Source organism: Cryptomeria japonica, chromosome 5 (assembly GCF_030272615.1).
Source record: "Cryptomeria japonica chromosome 5, Sugi_1.0, whole genome shotgun sequence".
In the NCBI taxonomy this organism is placed as follows: Eukaryota; Viridiplantae; Streptophyta; class Pinopsida; order Cupressales; family Cupressaceae; genus Cryptomeria; species Cryptomeria japonica.
The window spans coordinates 4,676,425-4,695,989 of NC_081409.1; the positions used below are offsets into that span (position 1 = coordinate 4,676,425).

The 19,565-nt window shown below is 34.1% G+C and overlaps 1 protein-coding gene across 1 annotated transcript in view; it reads left to right on the forward strand.

The window, feature by feature from the left end:
• Positions 1-16,107: 16,107 nt before the first annotated feature.
• Positions 16,108-19,565, forward strand: part of LOC131077958 (uncharacterized) — a 41,817-nt gene continuing 38,359 nt past the window's right edge. The window contains exons 1-3 of the mRNA XM_058015556.1: positions 16,108-16,125; positions 17,499-17,666; positions 19,296-19,481. Of these exons, the coding sequence (XP_057871539.1) occupies positions 16,123-16,125; positions 17,499-17,666; positions 19,296-19,481 (357 nt within the window). The 5' untranslated portion in view covers positions 16,108-16,122. The remainder of the gene's footprint in view (positions 16,126-17,498; positions 17,667-19,295; positions 19,482-19,565) is intronic.

Here is a 19,565-nt window from a genome sequence, read left to right on the forward strand (position 1 = left end):
TGTCCCTCTAATGGTGGAAACCCTAATTTTTCACCATTACAAGTCCTTATGTACTCACCCTAGTTTATGGTTATAATCCTTATGGTCTATTTGATGTGGATGGTACACCACAAAAAGAACCTGTGAATGTCATGCATTTGCATTGATACTATGTGTATGATCTCTATGTGTCATGTACATGATACTCAAATCCTTCTAGAGGGTTTTGAATTAGTTGTGTTATGAAATTCCCTCATCAGCACATTTATTTCTCATTGTGTTATGATGCACACATGTATGATTAATTAATTTAATTATGTATTAGGTGTGTACGCATTTCAATTCTATGCATTATATTAGTCATGTCTTTTATATCCATTGCATTATTTTAGTCGATTTAATTTTACAATGTTAGTTATCATGTTTCATTAATGGATTAGACATTTCCTTTTATGCAATATCTTTAATTAGATAATCACATTTTTATGTACATATATTTCATCATGTCAAATTATATCATCATAATATTTGATAAATCGTATGTTTTACATGTGTTTGATTAAATCGTGATAGCATGTAATCCAACCATACATCAAATGCATCCATAACATACATGAAATTAAAAGAATATATCTGAACACAAGTCATAGTCGAACAAAATCTCTCTCTCTCTCTATCACACACACACACACACACACACACACACACACACACACACGAGATTCCCTCATCAACACATTTCTCTACATAAATAATTCTATATAGATCTTGAATTTCTCTACATTAAAAATGTTTATACAATGTCTATATCATCTTAGAGCATGTGTGTTGGACCTTGCTAGTGCTAGTGGGTCAAGATCCAAGGAGGTTGACAAAATGATGTGTGGGATTGTGATAATTCAATTGATTCCCCTCAACTCCCCTCCTAGCTATGCAATCTGCTCCCTCTGTAAGGCTATTTGCTTTGTTTGCATGACTAGCTCATCTTGCAAGGCATTCTCTCCTTGCCTTGCTGTCATGATATCATAAGATGTCGTATCTGGGGATGATTGAGGTCACCAATAATGTCACTATGTGCAGCTCTACATGCCTCCAAAGGTCATCAAATTGGCTCTAAAGGGCATCACGTTCTTTCTTGACACATTTTGCCCTTGTCACTATCTTGTTCACTCAAATAGGATAGTTTGAAGCTTCGTAGCTCCATGGTCCCTCTACATCCTTTGCACTAGATACACATGAGTTTCCTCATAACCCATCACAAGCTGTGCTATACGATCGAACAACTAGATGTGTCTACTAGTTGTCTGCTTGGGCCTATAGGCATCTAGAATAGGATCTCGTGTCTACACTGTTGTACCATCTCTTTGAGTGCTCGACTAAAGAAGCTGAGATACTCTTGTGTGAACACTATAAATATAGAGAAGAGAGTGTGTATTAGTACCTACGTGATAATCATAAAAATATATATATGACAATGAAACACATTTATATCACATCTACATCAAAATCAAACACATGCTTGGTCACCAACCTACTAGTTTTGATCAACTAGGGTGGCTCACTGCTTGAGGCCCCCAATGTCCCTATCATTGCGATGGGGGCATCTTGATGTGCATAGTCTATGGTGGAACCAATACCAGAGGGATGCCCTTATTGACACCTTCTAGTGGAACGAATGAGATAACTGAGATGACTATTGGGGAGGATATCCTTCGCCATCTCAAGTGCCTCTCTGCTACCTCCTCTGCTACCCTTATTACCTCCTCATGGCTGCCCTCCTTTGAAACTAACCCCTGTGATCCTAGGTATCCCCCAAGGGCATAAACCAAAAAGATCAGGGCAAGGTCCATTGTCTCCCACCATTGTGCAAACCCATTTGTGACATCGAAATTGTCAATGTTTAGTGGGGGAGGAAGATCATTATCATTACTACCCTCATTGTCGTGCTTGTCGTCTTTGAGGGTAGCACGTGGTTAGTCTTAGGATTTAGTAGGACTCGCAAAAGATCTGATATATGTCAACATCATCATTGGTAGGCACTGTTTAAACTATCCAAACTGATGCAGTTGCAATAAAGTTATAAGATAAGTCCACCAATGTGCTCTAAAATCTCTGGAAGCATTTCTAAAAAGTAACTCTATTATGCAAAAATTTCTATTTATACAGATTATAAACATCTTCTAATTGACATTGTAAGCAACTAGACACTTCTTTCATGTGCTCTGGCCAATTGGATGCTAATGCATCTATGGGACACTAGCGTATCCTTAGACTTTGGATGCAAACATGGGAATCGTTTGAGGATGAATGCATAGATCTTGGACACTAGTGCACGAACAAGACACGTGTTGCTTGAAATTTTCTTATTGAAAAGAAAAGCATGAAATGAACTCAACACAAGAAATGTTTGGTCTACCTCATCTAAGGGCTCTTCTATCTCCATGATAGTGCAAACCTCCTCTACACATGGTGGCTAAAAATCTCATTTGCAAGGCATTTTTTCTCTAGCTTTACAAAAATGTGTGCAAAAATTCTCAAAGTGAAAAGTGAAAATGATCCTTTTGGTTCCTACTCTTCAAGTATATAGTTGAATTTCACCCATTTTTAATTTTTTTGTGGTGGCTCTAGTTTGTTCATTTTCTTGTTTTCACTCTCCTAGTTGGGGGCAAAAACATGTGGGGGCATATATTCACCCTTTTATCAACTTTTTCTTCTAAGTCACTAATATATTCTTAAGCATTCTTCTCATTGAAGTAGATTCTTTCAATTTTGGCATTGATACATTTTTGGTTTTGTAGTATCTAGAATGTCATGTCAAATGTTGTAGTTTTTTGCTAAGCACTAACTAGGGGCATCATTTCCATTTTCCTAGTCAGCCTCTGCAACCTCTACAATATCCTTTTTCAGGGTAATTAATGCACTTTATGAATTTAATGTTTTACATATTTTTAGCTACTTTAATGTAGCTGATCCATCTGGACGATCAAATCACTAAAGGGGAAAAATGTAGTGTCACATATTGCATTTTGTGTCAATTTCACACTTATGCATTACACCTCATGCATTTATAACAAAGTTCATAATTGGGATTTCATAATTCCAAATTCATGGATGACAAAGACAAAGGGTTAACAACTTATGGTTTGAGTTTGGGAATAAATTGGTCAAACGACATTGCGACACACAAACATCTCGATAAATTTTGAGATTCAAATGAGCATATTCCACACAAATTTCTTTTGATGCATGTGCTAGCACTTAAACATGCTTGTAATGGCTACTCATGCCCACTCCAAGCAACAAAAAACCAAATATTACTCATTTTGTCATTCTAGCAACTCTCTAAAAACTTCTATTTAGCATGTCTTCATCTCTCATTTTCTCACAACAAAGCTCTGTCGAATTTGTCTCAGCTCTTTGACTCTTATAGTAGCCAAGACTCCTCTCAGATTGTCTATCACATTTATTGTCTCAAGAGGGGAGCCACATCCATTGGTAGTACTCTCTTGCATGTCTATTTGATCGCATCCACAACTTATTTTATCATTATAGGGGTCCTCCTCCATAGCGAGGTTTGTTTCCATCGCACATTTATTTACTTTTTGTCTATTCTATCATATTTGACTATTTGTGAAGGTGGAAACACCAAAGTGAGGGTTTGACTAAGGCAAATCCCTATACAACCCCAACATTTTTCCTCATCTCCATGTGTGTAGGTGATGAACAAGTTTGGCAAATAGAGGACATCATTCTGTTAAGTTTTTGGCACTTTCTGGGCTTTGTCCAAATAGACAACAACGTGATCATGTAGATGTCCCTATAACGCACTGGTGTCCAAGGCCGAGGCTTTGTTTGTTTGGTATAATAATTTGTATATTCTATACTTTCGATTTCTATAATCAAAATATTTTTAGCATGTTGTATTTTCAAGTTATTAAGCATTTTCAGTTTATGTTCATAACTTAGCATAGTTTAAGGCTTTAATTCAAGCATATTAATTCTAGTTCACTTGAACTATGTCAATCAAGGTAGTTGAGAGTCATTTAATAAGACCTCATCAATTTGAGAGTAGTGAATCCCCTCCTATATAGATACATCTTTCCTTTCATTTGGCTCTAGGATTCAATGAAATAAGACAATATTATAGTAAAATAGTTTATCGACGTCTAACCTTCATTCACACTTTGGTTGGAAAGTAATTGATAATGGAGAAATTTTTAAAATTTTGGGAAACCCCTTTGCTTTTCAAGCTTGCTAATCCATGCTTTAGAAATATGTTATTGATACCATTGAAAAAAAGCTTGCCATTTGGATAACCATATAACTTTTGTTGTTAGGTAAAATTTAAATCTCCTTTAAAGTTTTGGTTGTGACACATATTTGTACTACTCTTCTTGTTGGCTGTATTCTAAAGCCTCATACCACAAGCTTGATAATATTTTACAAGACTCACTTAAGGCCAATTAAGGCCATAATAAATGATATCATAGCATTGCTTTTGAAACTTGCTATTTGGATAGGGATTTAGACAAACTTGGGCTCATAAACCTGCATAGGCATGTTGTAAAAGTTTGCAACAATAATGAAGCCTAGCAAATTCTATCAAGAAATTGTATTGTTTCTAGGTCACCTTATGGGCATTGCACGAGCATTTTGCCTAGACTAGTCTTACATTTTAATCTCTGATTATTGCTATAGTGTGAATCATGATTGATGGTACCTTTGTTGCTGTAGGTAGCTAGAAAGCTTGGAAGTCTGTCAATTTGTTACTATATTAGAACGAGGATTGATTTTACATTGAATTTCTACCAACCAACAATCCATTTGCTGGTATCCCATCATTCTTTTCCAAGACAAACTATTTGTAGCTACTCCTTGGATTCACTTGCACAAATTCACGAGGAATTCAACTTATCTGGACAATATCTTTATTCTAAGGTCAATTCAACATGACTCTCTTGGCCTCTTGCTATATAAAAATTCAATACATGTCAAGTGTGACTTTATAACCTAAATTAGGTGATGAGTGAGAATAGCCCCTATCAACATATGCACAAAATGTCTATTAGCTCTCTCAAGCCATGATAGAAGGATTCAAAATGGAATTTCAATACTCCCTTCTATAGTTACACTCAGTGAAAGGTTATAGGTGGCTATCACCTCATCTTCCCATAATTGAAAAATTTAATAACACATGGCATGTATTTAGTCACCTAGTTTCATTTGGGCCAAAAGATTTCATATTATTTGGGAGTTTGCTATAATGTCTAAAATTGTTCCATTTCCTTGGTGTTTGTTGTTCCAAGGTTTGTCTATTGGCACTCATCTTAGACATCTTGGTGTGTCTAATTTAGGAAGTCCCTTCTATGGAAAACCAAAAATTCTTTTCCATCTTTCTTGAATTTGTGACTTTATAACCTAAATTAGGTGATGAGTGAGAATAGCCCCTATCAACATATGCACAAAATGTCTATTAGCTCTCTCAAGCCATGATAGAAGGATTCAAAATGGAATTTCAATACTCCCTTCTATAGTTACACTCAGTGAAAGGTTATAGGTGGCTATCACCTCATCTTCCCATAATTGAAATAGTAAAATATGAAATTATTTATTTGTTTTATAGAATTAATTGATAAATATTTTTTATGCATGTTTGATGCTTTTTCCTATACAGAATTGTGGGAACTTTTATTAGCATCTACTATAAAACTAAGAAGGTAAGAAAAACACTACAAGCATGATGAATACATTGAATTATTCAGTAATAAGATAATCATCGCATTTTAAGTGTTGTGAAATTTCAACCTTTTGAAGATTACAATACAAAACATTATAACGGTTTGATGAAAAACCTTGAAATATGCTTAAGATGTAGATCTTCTTGCACTTGTAAAAAATACAAACTTTTTAGAATAAAAATGAAAATTAGAAGATTAAAAATAGAACCTAAATTCTACTACACCATTGTCAACGAGGAAACGCAAATGACAGTCTACAAAATAAAATCATAGCTTGTGAAACTTTCTCATCTTTTTTTTATTTTTATTTAGTACCTACATACACTTTATCAAATGTTATGTACCAGAGCTCTGTAATGAATTACTGGTTAATTGACTTCAGTTGGCTGCAAAGAATTATGTTGTGTTTCTGTAAATCTTTATAACAAAAGACAAACAATTAGACAAATACATAGATAAAGTCGACAAATTAAGTATGAGGGTTAAAAGGAAAAAACTTACCTTTCTTGCAATCCAGACAATTAAAGCAAAAAGTTGTAGGTGGCTTTTTTTTTTGGCAATATCAAAGTTAAGAAGAAAGCTGGTTGAAGAATTTGTCCATGAAAAGGCTGCTATTTCTGCTCAAAAATTGGTGTCAAGACAGTTGAATGCTTACCATCTATTTTGTTATGAGGGTTATATAACTAAGAATTAGTAATTATTTTTTCTATTGAAATAAAAAATAATTACAGATTCTAAGAGCCTAGAAGATCATGAGCAGTAGACAGTGCTGACATCTCAAGGATCTCAAACTTACAATTAAGGAAGAACAATAATCTTACACAAACCTTGTTGTTGTATAACAATAATCCAATAAGCCCAGCATTAAGAAAAAAATTACAACTCGAATATGATCAGAAACACACCCGTGCAAGCACAAGGTGATATCAAACGCTCCTTTGCCAATAAACCAGCTTCACCCAACAAAAAAATTGGAGTTGATTCCAAGCAAATTCTGCAGATTGGATCAAATTGCTCACCCCCTGTACCCATGCATATTTTGGCAGTCCGAAACTGAAATCATTTTGACTTGATACTAATATTTCCCATCAGGGGTAATAAGAAGCTTTAGTTGGATTTCTACTTGCTCAGGATATGCATAATCCTCACTACCAATTTAGGAAGCAGTGATAATTGGTCACCGTAGCCTTCATAGTTTGCCTCAACTTGTACTTACCATTTCCTTTCACATTAAACATAAGACATATCCTAAACATAGGCTTATCTTACATTTATCACATTACCACAACACTATTGAAATAAAAGATTCACAATCCAATTGTTCCTAACATAACTACCAAAGCAAAAAACTATAAACTTCTTCTGGTCATTTAGGGAAATCACCGTGACTTTTAGTAGTGGCTTCAACATATAAGCTAAGTCACAAATCTAACAAATACCACATATCAAATGCTATATTAAAAATTAAAACTACTTACACTATAGCTGAAAAAAGATGAACACATTGATGGTGTTCTCAACCATATAGTTACTAACTCAAACTTTCATTTTAGTCTAATCCTGAAAAATACATATAATCTCTTATTACATTGTTTGTAGTTCACAAAACATAAGAAAAACAGTATGGTTGACATTACCTTGATCACAATATTGTGCATTCTCAATTTATAAGCAAGGCTATCATTCATAAATAATTAGTTGTATACAAATCCACACAAAGGTTACTATATGCTACCAAGCCAAAATATTCCAATTTAAAATTGAATTGTGCTTCACATGCAACACAAAGATCAGTTGAATTTTTTTTTGATTTCATACTATTAGTGAACACGATAACAAAACATAAGTCAAACCAACAGAAATTTAAATCAAATTTCTCTAACAATGCTCATCCAGAAAGGTTAACTAGAAAATTACTTTACACGATTTTCATTACGAATAAGCAAAAATGAACAGATAGTTCAAAATTTCTACGCAAGTAGCTAACAAGGACATTTAACTATGAGATATACAAAATTTTAAGAAACAAGCTAATCACCACGAGTTTTTGTAATACAACCACTCAGGTGCAAATTTATCATGCACAATAAATGATATATTTCCATAAGCAAGCAAATAATAGATTGTATTTAAGCTCCAATGAACTAAATTAAATAGATATTTAGAGACTTCTGCAAAATTTAGACAACATAGGAGTACCATACCACATGTTTTTTGGGGAAACTTACGCTTAAGGATAATTATGCAGCGATGATATTTTGAAAAAATCTTGGACCCTTTTCTTCCACAAGAAGCTGCTCCAATTGTGTCATGGGTATAAGTGTTTGACGATTACCATTAGCCATGGATTTGATTTAATATAAAGAAGTCTACTAAAAACATCTTAATTTCATTGAATTCCAGCAATATAAATATTTTAACAATAGAAAAAGGAATGGATTTCATACCACACACAAACAGTTCTCATGTATGCAAACAAAAATCTGCACATTTACCTGGAAGAAGAGAAATGAAGAGATCTGAAATTTCAAAGCAAGTAATACAAATTCTTTTGTTCATGGACAATGTAAAATGAGAAGAAAATAGATGACCACTCCTAAATTTTTGTGTGCACCAGTCAATCAAAATTAATGCGTAGTTTTCAACCAAAAAAAATCAAACTTATCAAGAGAGGATGTTTCTAGACAAAATTAAATGTGACAAGTCTACATACAGTAAAATGTACAATACAAATAGTTCTTTGTATTCAATATACAAATAATTGTCAAAAAGTATAATAAATATACATTAAATGAGATGACATTTGTCATAAAAATACATGCTACCAAACAATATTTTATTCTGATTTTGTTGTGTTTCACTAAATGAGATAAGATTTTGGCAGATTTTTGTGGATTTGAAGGACCATTTATCATTATGAAGGAGACCAAAAAATTTATTGACATTTTGGATGGTTGTTAAATTTTTTGATTAAAAATTTAGGAAAATACATTTTTTGCAATGACTGTTTGCAGAATACACCAATAAGAAAGGAGATAAATAGTATTATTTGAATTCTAAGGAAATATGCAAAAAATGGAACTATAGAAATATGAACAAACTTTAAAAAATAGTCTCCAATGATTGGCTACCTTAAAAAATAAAATGCACCATATGAATGCATTAGTATTCCTGCATATTGGCAGGAACTAATAATATGTTATTAAAATAATATAACATTTTAAAATTCTATATTTATTTTCCTCATTAATTGGAGTGAAAAGTAAATGTCATTTGTTAAAGTGAATAAAGAATGTCCATTAAATTTGGTCAGAAGTCTATATTTCTGGCTATATAGTTGCCACTAAAACTATTTATTTTGGATTTTCCTAAAAATCGGCTTATAAGAGCTAAATTGTATTTAGCCAATAAGTGTATAGAAAAATAATTTTCATAATTTATAATGTTAAAAATTGTACAATTACACTTTGGTAAATAAAAAGATTTTTTTTTATATTAAGAATAAGGAGATCAAAAATACAAGAGATCGCAGAGTATCAGAGAACAGAGGCTAAGCCTCACACCATCTAAAAAGAGTATTTACAATGAACCAGCAGCATATATAACTTCAATTACGACAACTAGTAAAGCACATCATCCCAGGTGTCCACCCAAACCAACCAACCCATAGCGCCATCCATCCACACCATGCTTTTCTGATCTTGAATTTGTTTCAGCATGTAAACCGACTCATTAGTAGCATTGTGAGGTCTTCTTTTAATCTCCTTTCTAATTCTGCTGAAAGTTTGATTGAAATCATGTATATTATCCAAATGCAACCTCCAGAAATATCCATTCTTAACGTCATTGGCAAAAAAGGTAGCATGACCGTCCTTGAGCAGCCTTTTGAATTTAGCCTTGTTGATTTTCATGGTGATCTGAATCTGCGAAATTTTTTTAAAATATGTGAGACTTCGAAAAGACTCAGTAAGCATTCTGGGGATATTTTGAAACCTTTCTTCATTTCTGCACTTCCAAATTTGCCATAAAATGCTAGATGAGGTAATATCCCAAAACATGTTAACATCTTTTTTAGCATTAGAGATAAACCTAGTAATAACTTCAAAGAAATTGAAATTAGAAGGGATAGAAATACCGAACATTAACCAAACCTCTTTAGCAAAACTGCACTCAAAGAAAATATGATTTCCCATTTCCGAGGTTCTGCAAATGGTGCAATAGTTAACATCAGAGAAAGAGCTCCTAACAGGAAGCTTATTAAGAATAAGTAACCATTTAAAACATTTAATTTTAGGATCAATGGAGCTTTTCCAAAGATAATCAAAATACTTTTTCCAAGAAGAAATATCCAAATCAGTATTCCAAATATTGTTAACATGATTGATAACATCAACATTATAATTTAAAACAGAATAAATATTCTTAGCCTTAAGCTTAGAAATGATAATACCATCAGGCCATTTTATCTTTAAATAACTATTAGAGTCCACATGACATAGAAAAGGAATGTTTTTACTAGCTTTAACAATCATACTATAAGTCTTTTTATGAGAATCAGGAAGTTTAAACTTATTCTTAAGATCATCCCAAAGGATAAGTCTGTCCATTTCAAAGATATCAATGAATTGCTTGATTCCAAGGTTAGCCCAATACTTAGCCGAGCACCCTTGGGTAAGAGCAAGAGGTTTATCACCAAGCTTAAGGTTCCACCAAATGGACCTTTCAGCGTGGAGGGTTTTATTATCAAAAAAATCTTTGTTAGTGATGAATTGCCTAACATGGTTCTAGGCTTTCCAGATGGATTTAAAGACCGTTGAGCCTTGAACAGTAATAGGAAATTCACCACAAATGAGATTAGTGAGAGGAAGATTTTTCCAGAATTTGGCACTTTTAGGATATCCCCTCTCAATATTGTTATGAATCAAAACTTTCCAAGGCTCGTCTCCCTCCAAGGCATGAAAGATCCATTTGGAGGCCAAAGCAAGACCGCTAAGTCTCAGGTCTTTCAACCCCAGGCCCCCAAGGAGCTTATCAACATGACACCACTTCCAATTGACTTAATGCATCTTTTTATTTCCCTTCCCATCAGACCAAAGATAATTTCTTATAGCCTTCTAGATTTCCATAACTTGATAGTCATTAAACATCCAAGCAGAGGCATAATAAATGTTGTAAGAGGACAGAATTTTTTGGCAGACTTGGATCCTTCCAACAAAAGATAGAGACCTATTGTGCCACTTGTTTAGTTTATTGTGGATCTTATCCTTAACCCAAGCCCACATCTCTTTCAAAGAGGGGTCAACAGAAAAGGGGATACCCAAATATCTGACAATTTTAGAGGGGCCACCCCATTGGAAATCAAATTTATTAAACCAATTAGGAGGTTGATCATCCCAACCAAGACAAATAGATTTGGCATGAGACAATCTAGCTCCTAAAATTTTACAGAAGAAATTAAGTTTATTAATCATAGCAACAAAATTGTCTTCAGAGGTTTCATGAAACAGAGAAGTATCATCGACAAACTGACAGTTAATAATCTCTTTATTATTAGGAAGAATGACACCTTTAACAACTGGGGGTAAAGTGTTGTCTCTAAGAATATAAAAAAGAGCTTCAGAAGCAATAACAAAAAGGGCGGGAGCAAGAGGACACCCTTGTCTAATCGATCTTCCCAAAGGGAAAGAAGTAGACAGGGAACCATTAACATCAATTTGAGCATGAGCATCCTTGAGAAACATATTCACAATGCCACAAAAGAAGGACGGGAAACCAAAGGCCTGGAGCATCGTATTAATAAAGCTCCATTCAATTCTGTCATAAGCCTTTTCAAAATCCAGCAAGAACATAGCAACCTTTTGATTAGAATGCTTAGCCCAGTTAAGAGCTTCCCAGCTGGTAACAAGATTCTCTAAAATATATCTACCCTTCACAAATCCAGTTTGGGTAGGACAAACAAATTTGGGGAGAATGGCCTCGAGCTTGTTTGACATAATCTTGGCCAAAATTTTATAAGAAACATTTAAGAGAGTTATAGGCCTCCAGTTTTTAATAAGGGATTTATCACCCTCCTTAGGGATAAGCTTAATGATACCAAAATTAATGTCCCTACCCAGGGTTCCGGTATCAATGGCTTCATTATAAATATTAATTAAGACTTTGCTAATCCATTTGATGTTGGCCTTGTAGAATTTAGCAGGCAGCTCGTCAAGTCCGGGAGCTCTATCATTATTAAGGGAATTGATGGATTTCTCAATTTCCTCTAGAGACAAGGGCTGCTCAAGATTAGAAGCATCCTCAGCCAAGATCTTATTAGGAATGAGATTCTTACATTGGTCTCTAAGGGCCCTAGCCTCCTGAGTATCCTCTGAAGTAAAAAGATTTTTATAAAATTCAACAAATTCATTCTTTATAATCTCTATGTCCGTAGTCAAGTGATTGTTAATAAGCAGTTTATCTATAGACTCTTTAGCTTACTTATGTTTAATAAGATTAAAGAAAAATTTACTTCCTCTATCTCCACATTGAAGCCAATGGGCTCTTGAACGAATTTTCGCACCAAGAGCTTTATAATGTTGATGATTTCTGAGAGCATTTTTAGCATGGGCAAGCTGGTGACAGAGATAAGGATCATCCAGATTATTTTGGATATCATTCTCAGCATTATAAAGATTATTATTAAGCCAAGATTCCTTAAACCTATAATCTTTGGCCTTCTTTTGGCCAATAGTTTTTAAAAAATTCTGCCAAGCAGAGACATCAAGATTCCACCTATGGATATAGGATAGAGAGGGAAAATGGGACTCATTGATGAGTCTAATAATGGAGATGGCAGCAAGAATGCCATTATCCTCAAGAAGGCTAGTGTTAAGAATGAATTTATGGTCAGAATGATTACTAGAATTAGGTGAGCAACCAAGATTAACAGATATAGAGATAGGGTGGTGATCCGAAAGGGTGGTAGGGGAGACAAGCACCAAGTTATTATTTTTATCAGGTATCACATAAAAGAAATTGCTATTAAGATAGAATCTATCAAGCCTAGAGTAGATTCTGTGTTGACCTTTTTGAAAATTACACCAAGTAAACCAGAGGCCAGGGTTATTATTCTTGTTTCCCCTTAAAGGATCAAAAAGGGATTTAGCTTTTTTAAAGTTGTTCCAGGTAAGTCTTTCCTGATCTTTCCAAGAAAAAGGCAGACCTCCCATTTTATCTTCCTGATTCTCAACCATATTGAAGTCACCTCAAAACATCCAGGGAATGTCAGGAAGCGAGGCGAGCCAAGTCCAAAACGAGCTTCTTTCCATATAATCATTGGCAGCATAAACAAAACAAACACCAAATTCCATATCATTATGATTAAAGATTAACCAAATAGCTCTATTACAAGGAGAAAAGCCAAAACTTTTAATCTTAGGTCCCCATTTGGGGCTGAGAAGAATCGCCACACCACCCCTACCCTGAGGGTGATTAGTGGAGAATTTGATAGCATCTCTCCAAATAAAATTAAGATTGGATTCAAGATTGAATCCAGTAGATTTAATTTCTTGCAGCATAATCATATCAATATTAGTTTGAGACTTGATAAAATCCTTGATAATAAACTTTCTATCAGGACATTCCAGCCCTCTAATGTTCCAAGAAACACAATTCATTGTGACATGATTAGAGCATTAGACGCCTCAGCACCCACAATGTCCTCCATAGGAGAAACATCTTTAGAGTCTGTTTGATTTTGCTTTTTACTGTTCTTGTTTTTATTCTTGGATCCTGGAGGTCTTCCTTTCCTTCTAGCGGTGAGGATGTCCTCATCATCTGACAGAACAGGGGAGGAAGCCTCCAACTCCGAAAACTGATTATTAGCGACAGGGGTTGCCGGAATGACTTCAACTATGAAATCATCCGTAATCTCTTTAAAATCTTTCACAAGGGGGTTCTGTTTTGAGGAAGTGTGTTTGGTGGGAGCTTTAGGAACAGTCAGAGGGGAGGTAGAGGGTTTGGCAACATCATTAGTAATCATATTAGTTGCTGAAGGAGGGGATATAAGAAGCATATTAGGGGTCGAGTCCTTTTTGCTTGACCGATTCTTCCTTTTTTTTGTAACAGTTTGAAAACCATCTGTATCCACAATGCTGGTAAATGACACATTTTGAGAGACCGTTGTTTGTATCGGAGAGGGGAAAGATTGAGAGGGAGCATTTAGGGAAGGCATAGGATTAGTTTTAGTAGAGGAAGGTGGAATCGGCTGGTTAGAAATGGGGAGGTTAAAAGGGTTAATAACTTTTTGATTTTTATTTCTGATAATCGGGCAATCTTTCCTAAGATGCCCTTCTTTCCTACATAAAAAACACGCATTCAAACCACCTAGGGTTTCAATAGGGCAGGAAATTTGCTCATTAACAATGGATATGTTAATTTCTTTGGGTAGATCCTGACCAGGTTTCAGAGCAATAAGAACCCTTGCATCTAAATGCGGGACTAACCGAGCAAAATCATCCATTCTTAGGAATTTCCCTAGAGGTTCAACCGGCTGAGGTATAAAACGCCATAAGAAAGGAGGAATTTGTTTTATGAGGACCCATCTTGGAGCCGAAAGAGCAACCACCTCATCAAGGTTAGCCTCTGCATTCCAAGCTAGAGCCCTAAACGTGGTGTTGCCAACCGTCCAGTACTCTTTTTTTAGCACAGCCTATTGAGAATCGTTATTGACAAAAAATATAACAAATAATCCTTTCTGAATCTGCCTACAAAACGAGATTTGATAACCAAGCTTTAAGTTCCAATAATTATAAAACCAGTTGTCTAAAAATTTTCTGGCAGGCACTTTATCAATTTCAACCGCAAAGAAGAAAATGGCTATGTTACTCAACCTTTCTTTTTCCTTAATAATCTCATTCAACATTTCAGGATTGGGAGTAACATGAAATGCAGAAGGGTCCCCAGGATGCTTATCGTTTGTTGTGACTTCATTTTGCGCAGGTTTGGCGAATCGAGCACCAGAAGCGATTGCAGGAGAAGATTTAGCAACTGCCTCCAGAAAAGATCTCGACTTATTGCCAGGGTTTGGGCTCGGTTTTGACACATTGTTGGCAGCGTTTTGGATTGATTTCGCAGCAGATGAATTAATACTACGGGGTACTGAAGCAGCCGAAAATTTAAACGGTATATTAAATTTAGGGCTAGAGATTAAGGGCGGATCACACCTGGTAACTTGTCCGGTCGTTGAGTCATCATCCTTATTTCCTGCCACCTCGCCAGTATCGGAATATCCCACGCATCCTGTGACGCCAGCGGTATCCCCTGGCGGATCGTGACCTGACATACTAATTATGTCGGGAGTCACCAAAATTTGCACTTTCGCTATATCAGATCTGCCAAAATTCGCACTTTCGCCCCCCAATTTAGTCTTATTTAGAAAATGATGTTATTTTTCCATTTCTTATCAAAAATAAAAAGATTAAAAAAAAAATAAATTAAAATTTGTTTATGATTCAATTAAATTTTTTAATAACTAATTAATTAACTGCAAGTACTAATAACATACAATAAATATTATGAATCATAAAAATCTGATATCTTTAATAAAACACTTATAATAAAAAACAGATGCAAAATTGCATAGAAGTGTAGAGGAATAAATAAAAAATACAAATTTTATAACGGAAATTCATAAATTCAATGGATAATACCATTATAGACAATTTGCAAACAAAAGCAAAACATTCTGGACTTCACCTCCCCAACTGAACGAATAAAAATTCAACAAATTTCACAACCAAAATGATTAAAAAAAAACCACTTTCAACAAACGAAGAGATAAGATAGAGAGATTAAAAAATACAGAGAATATTTCGGCCCGAGAAACCGCACCACGATAAATATATATTAAAAAACCTAATATACAAAGCTCGATAATGGCTTGTTAAGCTTTCCGGTGCCTATTAATGCCCATTTATCTCTTTGAAATTCCCGATATTTTCGACGAAGGATCTGTCAAAAGGTGTGGAAAATTCTCTGTGAAAAGTATTTTATTAAATAAAATTTGTATGCTGCTGAAAGCTTGTGAAAAAGCAATGAAATTTATGTAAAATGGATCCCAAATAGTACGATGCTTCAAAAGGAAAAACCTCTGAAATGGATCCGATGGTTTAAGTTCATAATTTTGCAAAAAGATCGCTCTGAAATTAGTATTTTTTTTTGGAAGAAAATCGCTTTGAAATAGATCGAATGACTTATGTGTTTTAGTATGTCTTTAATTCAAAAAAAGAATCTTGTAAAAGGGATCAAGTACCTTGGGTTGATATTCTTTGCAAATAAATCTTTCTGAAATGGGTCGAATGCTCCGGTTTGATGTTTTGGCGAAGAAAGGTCTTTGAAATGGATCGAATAGTTTAGTCTATTGTTAATGGTAAAATAGCTCCGAAATTCATTAAGTAGTTCAGGTCGATATTTCTGCTTTGCTAAAATTCTTTTTGGAACGGATGAAAAAATTGAGTTAATGTTTTTGAAAAACAGTAGTTCTGAAACGGATTGAATGATATTTTTAAATATTCTTGAAAAAAACAGCCTTGAGATGGATCAGATAGTTTACGTGAATAATTTGGCAAAAAATAGCTTCGAAATGGATAACCAAGATTAGGTTGTTTTTTGAAACAAATTTTACTGTCTCAAGGAATCAAATAGATTAGGTTGATCATTTTTCGGAAATGTAGCTTGCAAACGGATCAAATTGTTAGGTTAATTGTTCTTCAGAAATTTAGCTCTAAAATGGAACAGATAGTTTAGGTTTTTTTTTTCTTTTTTTGAACTTTTCAGTAATTTAGCTTGCATCGGATCACGTGGTTTAGGTACTTGTTTTCCAGAAATTTAGCTCTGGAAATGATCAAATAGTTTAGGTTATTTTGTTTTCAGAAATTTAGCTCTGGAAATGATCAAATAGTTTAGGTTATTTTGTTTTCAGAAATTTAGCCGCGAAACAGATCAACTAGTTTATCATAACGGTTTTTATTGCTAAAAGTTAGCTCTGAAATGGATCAAATTGTCAAGATGATTTTATAATCCAATAAAGTTACGTCTGACACCGAGCAAATATCTTAGTTTTTCTGCTCCATTTTGTCAAGGATTATGCAGAAGACGGTGAAATATATTTTTCAAACTTCGATACTAGAATTCTTTTCTCACACAAGTATGAATGGCTTTATACTGAAAATTTTGGACTACAAGGTGAAATTTTGAATATATGAGGAGTTCATAAAGCAGGACAGCAGAAGTTTGCATGCTGTTCGGTAAGTTTCTCAAATTTCTTGAAGTTAAGCGTGTCGCTGGAGCGGGGCAAAAACAGTTGCACATTAATTACCGTGTTATTAGAAATTGTTTAATTAAGAAAGTTTATAGAGTGCACATCAGAACTTTACATATTGATCAGCATGTTTTATACGTTTCCTGAATTTAAGAGGACACATAGAGGAGGGCGGCAAAAGTTTGCATGTTGATCAACAGTTCTATGAATTTCTTGATTTGAAGCGAATTTATAAAGCAGAAGAGCATGAATTTGCATTTTACTGAATACCTTTTACATATTTGTTGAATTCAAGTAAGTTTATAGAGGAAGACATGAACAATTTGTGTTTTGATCGGCAGTTGTTTTAGAAGTTTCTTGAATATAAGTGAGTTTGTAGAGCAGCAATTTGTTTTAGCGGTTTCTGTGTTTTGAATTTGGGATATATCATATTTTGTTGTTAAGATACGGGAGGAGTGTTTTTTAAACTTAAAACTTTAAAGCTGGTGGATCAGGGTTTGAGTTCGGTTTGTCGGATGGAAAATGAGCTTCCACAGATGTCTACAACTGAAATTGTGGATATTCTCAAGAAAAAGCCCATAGAGTTCCAGTCCCTTTCACTAGCAAGTTTGCTATCAGAACTTGTAAGGAGATCGCTTCTTGCCTTGCAGGTAAATAAAACATCATGTCTCTGAAAGTTATTTTTGTAAAGGATGAATTAGTGACAGTAGTCACGAATGATTATTGTCATCCTGATGATGGATGGGAAATTGGAAATTTTGATTTTCTTTTTACACACTGTTTTCAGCGGAAGTTTTATATCCAAAAAATTATGAACTTTTGAAGCTTGAATGTCATTTAAATACTATTTTAGCTTAAAATTTTATTTTGAATGAAAAAAATTTGGGGAATAATTTATTTTGTTGTAATATTGCTTGAGAATATCACAAATCCCTTGATTTTTCAGATTCTCCACGTCATAGAGTGGTAAAGTACCTGGTTTGTAAATTTATAATCCTGTAAGTTATCATATTTTTTGTTAAACAGTGAAAATCAAGTATTACTTTGGTTGAAATGTTCTTTTAAATTATTGTATTTTTGATATTAGACAACCTTCTCTTTTTTCCTCCGGTGCTATGATCCTGCTTCTACATTATGTTTCGAACTCCTTCCACTTCCTCTGCTGGCTCACACAAACCCGAGGCCTCACTTTTATCGGGGCAGCACTTTACTGCTGCACCATGTCTGGCCTTGAAATGTTCTTTTAAATTAAACATTACATAATCCTTCTGTTGTTAGCAATCTTCACTTTCATAGGCATGTAAAGTACACAATCATTCATTACTCTAGCTTTAATTAATGATACTTGTAAAATACTATTTTTGTATCGGTGGCAAAAATTTTGCAGAAGCCTTTACCATCTAACTTCACCTATAAAATTAAAAATAATCTACTTTTTATTGAGAATTTGAATCCTATAGGTTCTGATCTTTTTCCTTAAATGCCATATTCTAATTTTTAATTTAGCTTGAATTATCTTGCCAGTTGGTATGTCAGAGAAGCCTCAGTTGTTCATTACATTCAATCTTGCCCACCACTAAAATGTGCCGTCTTTTAATTTTACTGCTATCTTCTGAGTTATGATAAACTTTCCTTAATGATGAAAGTAAGTATTGCTTGAGATTGAAATCTGTTTGTAAATTAATATTATCGCTTCTAACCTTGAAATTTTTTGTACTGCATCAATGTATGAAAATATCATACAATCCTTAAGCTGTTCTAATCTCAAATCTCGTGGACCAGTGACATGCTTAGTTTTTTATTAGATTTTTGAGGCATGTGAGTGATAGTTCTTATTAAGTGACCAAAACTAATCATTACTTTAGCTTGATTTTTTTTTAATTTTTAAACTAATCTTTTTAAACATTGTTAAAAATATTAAACCTTTAATTTTTCCCTATCCTCAAACTCGGTTATTTGTTATTTATAAATTATGGATTTTTTTTTTGAACAGCAACAGTGCAAATGTATTTTATTCATATCTATTTATTTGTGAATGATCAAGATGTCAGGATTACCTTCAGGCACGCTGAACACTCAAAAGTTAATTGTAGCATATAGCTTTTTGACTAATTTGGAAGATTTAGTATTACTCTTCCTTCCATAATCTTTATTTTTTAAAAATAATCTCAAAAAAATATTTGATATGAAAGATCTACCACTTCGAAAATACAAAGTGTTGAAGAGTCAATTGATCTTCTATTTTCTCACATTTTGTTGGGGAAACAAAATTTTAACAGGGCAAGTCAGGAGCTTGTAACAGTGAAAATGAGCTTTCAGCACTTTATGATGAATGGATCTGCACATGGGTTCTTCATATCCTGACATCAAAAGAAGTCAGTAGTCGAGCTTTGGCTGGAGCTTCATATTTCCTTGCTCTTTCTACTGCAGGGGGATCAAAACATGCTGAAGAATTTAGAGACAAGGTATGCACAATAATTCTCAATTCAAATAATTTTTCCAACAAAAGAATCTTTGCTAAAGGCAAGGTTTGAATATAAGCATAAGCA